The sequence below is a fragment of the Bison bison genome, unplaced genomic scaffold, assembly GCF_000754665.1.
Source record: "Bison bison bison isolate TAMUID 2011002044 unplaced genomic scaffold, Bison_UMD1.0 scf7180017864267, whole genome shotgun sequence".
Classification (NCBI taxonomy): Eukaryota; Metazoa; Chordata; class Mammalia; order Artiodactyla; family Bovidae; genus Bison; species Bison bison.
In genome coordinates, this window is record NW_011494839.1 from 1,966,732 (window position 1) to 1,971,742 (window position 5,011).

Below are 5,011 nucleotides of genomic sequence, written 5' to 3' on the forward strand. Positions count from 1 at the left end.
CGGCGGCGGCGGCGACTCCGGGGGGGCTTTCGAAGCGGAGAGACCGGAGAATCCTCTCTGGGAGCTGCCCGGATCCGAAGTGCCAGGCGCGTCTGTTCTTCCCGGCCTCCGGTTCCGTCAGCATCGAGTGTACCGAGTGCGGACAGCGGCACGAGCAGCAACAGCTGCTGGGGGTGGAGGAGGTGACTGACCCGGACGTAGTGCTTCACAACCTGCTGCGGAACGCGCTGCTCGGGGTGACGGGGGCACCCAAGAAGAACACAGAACTGGTAAAGGTGATGGGCCTTTCAAACTACCACTGCAAACTGCTGTCGCCCATATTAGCTCGCTACGGAATGGACAAACAGACCGGCCGGGCTAAGCTGCTCCGGGACATGAACCAGGGCGAGCTGTTCGATTGCGCTTTGCTGGGTGACCGCGCCTTCCTCATCGAACCGGAGCATGTCAACACGGTGGGCTATGGCAAGGACCGCTCCGGAAGCCTCCTGTATTTGCATGACACCCTCGAGGACATCAAGCGGGCCAATAAAAGTCAGGAATGCCTCATTCCCGTGCATGTGGACGGGGATGGGCACTGCCTGGTGCATGCTGTGTCCCGGGCCCTAGTGGGCCGAGAGCTCTTCTGGCATGCCTTGAGAGAGAATCTTAAACAGCACTTCCAGCAGCACCTGGCCCGGTATCAAGCGCTGTTCCATGACTTCATTGATGCTGCTGAGTGGGAGGACATTATCAACGAGTGTGACCCTCTGTTTGTACCGCCTGAGGGGGTTCCCTTGGGCCTGCGGAACATCCACATATTTGGCCTCGCCAATGTGCTTCATCGCCCTATTATTTTGTTAGATTCGCTCAGTGGCATGAGAAGCTCTGGTGATTATTCAGCCACCTTTCTGCCAGGGCTCATCCCTGCAGAGAAGTGCACCGGCAGAGATGGTCATTTGAACAAACCAATCTGTATCGCTTGGAGTAGCTCTGGTAGAAACCATTATATCCCCTTGGTAGGCATAAAAGGGGCTGCTTTGCCCAAACTGCCTATGAATTTGCTTCCTAAAGCATGGGGTGTGCCTCAGGACCTCATTAAGAAGTACATCAAACTTGAGGAGGATGGTGGTTGCGTTATTGGAGGAGACAGAAGTTTGCAGGATAAATACTTACTTCGGCTTGTTGCTGCTATGGAAGAAGTCTTTATGGACAAGCATGGTATCCATCCTAGTTTGGTGGCTGATGTCCATCAGTATTTCTACAGGAGGACCGGGGTGATAGGAGTTCAGCCTGAAGAAGTCACAGCAGCTGCTAAAAAAGCAGTAATGGATAATCGCCTTCACAAATGTTTGCTCTGTGGTGCCCTTTCTGAACTTCATGTTCCTCCAGAGTGGTTGGCTCCGGGAGGGAAACTGTATAACTTGGCAAAAAGTACTCATGGACAGCTGAGGCCTGACAAAAATTATAGCTTTCCCTTGAACAATTTGGTTTGCTCATATGATTCAGTGAGAGATGTCCTGGTACCAGACTACGGCTTGAGTAACCTGACAGCTTGTAATTGGTGCCATGGCACATCTGTGCGAAGAGTTAGAGGAGATGGATCTATTGTGTATTTGGATGGGGACAGAACTAATTCCAGGTCCACTGGTGGCAAATGTGGTTGTGGATTCAAACATTTTTGGGATGGGAAAGAGTATGACAATCTACCAGAAGCTTTTCCTATTACTTTGGAATGGGGTGGAAGAGTGGTCAGAGAAACAGTGTATTGGTTCCAGTATGAAAGCGATGCATCTTTGAATAGCAATGTGTATGATGTTGCGATGAAACTTGTTACCAAGCACTTTCCAGGTGAATTTGGGAGTGAAATCTTAGTTCAGAAAGTTGTCCACACTATATTGCATCAGACTGCCAAAAAGAATCCTGATGATTATACTCCTGTAAATATAGATGGTGCTCATGCCCAAAGATTTGGAGATGTACAAGGACAAGAGTCGGAGTCCCCGCTACCAACTAAAATTATTCTTACTGGACAGAAAGCGAAAACTTTGCACAAGGAGGAGTTAAACATGAGTAAAACTGAAAGAACTATTCAACAGAATATTACGGAACAGGCTTCTGTAATGCAGAAACGGAAAACAGAGAAGTTAAAACAAGAACAGAAGGGGCAGCCCAGGACTGTTTCTCCCAGTACTGTTCGTGATGGCCCATCCTCTGCACCTGCCACCCCTACCAAGGCTCCCTATTCGCCAACCACTTCTAAGGAGAAAAAGATCCGAATCACAACTAATGATGGACGGCAGTCCATGGTTACACTTAAGCCTTCAACAACCTTTTTTGAACTTCAGGAAAGCATAGCCAGAGAATTCAACATTCCGCCATATTTACAGTGTATTCGATATGGCTTTCCTCCTAAAGAGTTAATGCCACCCCAGGCAGGAATGGAAAAGGAGCCAGTTCCTTTACAGCATGGTGACAGAATCACAATCGAGATTCTGAAAAGTAAAGCCGAAGGGGGTCAGTCTGCTGCTGCCCACTCGGCCCACACTGTGAAACCAGAAGACAGTGCTGTCACCGGCAGACTGTCATCTAAGGAGCTTCAGGAGCAAGCTGACAAAGAAATGTACTCCTTGTGTCTTTTAGCAACGTTAATGGGTAAGATTGGCTTAACTCAGATGGTGTTTCGTAACTGTGAGTGTAATATACTTTTTCGCATGTCTTTGTAGAAAAAAATCTGGTCAACGTAAAAACTGATTATATATTTTAGAAGAAAATTCTTTTCTTTCGTTTTTTGACAGTGGATAGATGTTAGTGTGATTCTCTATTGAGTAAATCCTGGGAAAACATAACTAAGAAAGTGAAAGTAGTCCCTTACTGTCACCAGATTATTTAAGTGTAATGTATTGCTTGTCATTTTTTAAAAATCATAGTGTGATGGCTCCATTTACAGCCTTTTTCATTTTTTACCCCTTTGGCTCTTTTGAGCATGTACACCTTGTCCCTTGTCATTTATTTTTAAATTTCATTTTCTTGTATGTCATGTGATTTCAGCACTTCCTGTTTGATGAATTGCAGTTTCTGGGTTACATGCTCACTGCACTCCCACCTAATAATCTCTCATCCATTTCCTATTCTCCCTTTCCCAGTCCATCAGCTTTTTCTTATTTGTACATCGGGATTTGTGTTTTAAATAATTTGCTCAGTGACTCTTTGCCATCAGTTATAATGAACTATTACATTATAACTCGTGGAAAACATAATAAACAGAGGTAGATGTTAATGGGATTCCTTAAGAAGCATTTCTTTTTAATAATTCAACACAAATTAAAGGAAAATATATTGTCAACCAAATAGGTGATTTAAAGCTTTAAATGATTTGGGAAATGATCCAATGGTGTACTTTATACATAATTTTTATTGGCTAATCTTTGTTTTTAAATTACTGTTAGTATGCTTTATTGAGGCTTAAAGTAGAAGTAAAACTGAAATATATTACATATTAGAGGGGCCTTATTTTTGCTGAGATGAGATCTTTCAAGTAAAAAAGTGATCTGGGTGTTTTTTGTCTTTTCTAAGAGTACTAAATATCAGTGAATTGGGCCTTGATCTTCCAAAATGAAGATAATTTATTTCTGGCTTAAGTTTGGGGGCCTAGTTAATAGGGGATCTATTAATAGGGGATCTATCTACGCAAATTTATAACAATATTGCTGACTTTATTTTGTCAGACGTAATTATTGAATTGGGGGATATGTCAAGAAATGTACTTACTAGGGGCACTTTACGTTTTTCTGCCTTTTAAGAGTTTTTAGTTTATTGGAGACCGTGTGGAGTAAAGGAAAGTAAAGGAAAGAGAGTAAAGATTGTGATTTCTGGAGTCAGAAAGTCCTACAAGTTGAATTCTGGCTTCAGTACTTGTTAACTTAGTGGTTTTAGGCAAGCTGCTTAACTGCTCAGGTCTTCAGTTGCCTCCTGTACACAGGATTACCTCTTGTAGTTGATACTTAGGTAACAGTTGTGTACTCCCAGAACTCTGTAAATTAAATAATACCAGCACAGAATGGGTAAACTTAGATGTATGCATGTTTTAAAAAAACCGTAATCTCCAGGTCAGAGACTGGTCAGGAAAAGAGGTCTTTCTCAGTAGAAGAGGATGTGGCTCATGTCCAGCCTTGGATGCTCAGCACCTTGTATAGTGCCCGGCAGGTAGTAGGCACTTTGGAAGGTTTTTTGATTGAATTAAATAGATGACATTAACATAGCTAAAGAAAGGCTGTGTCAGCAGAAATGGAATGGATGGTCAGCATTGAACATTGAAAAACAGTTGAAAAGCAGAATTTGGCACTGTTTATACAGTGCTGTACAAAGGAGAAAGATGTGTCAACTGGGGCTCATGAAAATTCTGGTAACTGAAAGGTAATCTCTGTTGAGGGGCAGGACTGTTTGATCAGTCCTTACCCTGGCCTGGCTGAAAAATCTGTATCCCTTTACCGATTCCATAGTCATCAAGCTTCTAGTCTAATCACTCATTTAGCTTCCTGATGTAAGTATTGATGTGGAGGTGACAGTGAGGTGAGGCTTGTATTCATTTGGAGGTTATGTTCTCCATGGAGATTAAAAATGCAGTGGCACCGGTGAGATTATGATCAGTAGTCTAAAATTCTGGCCAGCATAATAATATATTACTATTTCATAATGAAAATTAGTAAAATATAATTCTTGTTTACGATTAGTCACTTTTTGAGTTTGAATTGAGGTTTCTGGACCTTAATGTCTGAGTACTGGACTGTGGACCGCAAGGAATTGACTAAGATGATGTCTTCTTGTTAATGATCTCTTCTCTTTCCACCTTTGGCATTTATGTTGCTGACCTTAAAAACCCACACATTTCATAAACTCTCCCACTTCTACTCCTGACACAGAATTTAAGCAGAGTGCTTTGCTAATTTTATGGTGGTGTCACTTGACTTTCTGCTTTAAAGTACGAAAACAGTGCCTGGCCCGTATATTAGTCCCTCTGTAAGCATTAGTTTTC

The 5,011-nt window shown here is 43.0% G+C and overlaps 1 protein-coding gene across 1 annotated transcript in view; it reads left to right on the forward strand.

Annotated features, from left to right (window-relative positions):
• Nucleotides 1-2: 2 nt before the first annotated feature.
• The window catches only part of VCPIP1 (valosin containing protein (p97)/p47 complex interacting protein 1), a gene marked incomplete at its 5' end in the record, with an annotated part of 27,125 nt that continues 22,116 nt past the window's right edge, over nt 3-5,011 (forward strand). Inside the window, one exon of the mRNA XM_010848490.1 lies at nt 3-2,631. Within this exon, the coding sequence (XP_010846792.1) occupies nt 3-2,631 (2,629 nt within the window). The remainder of the gene's footprint in view (nt 2,632-5,011) is intronic.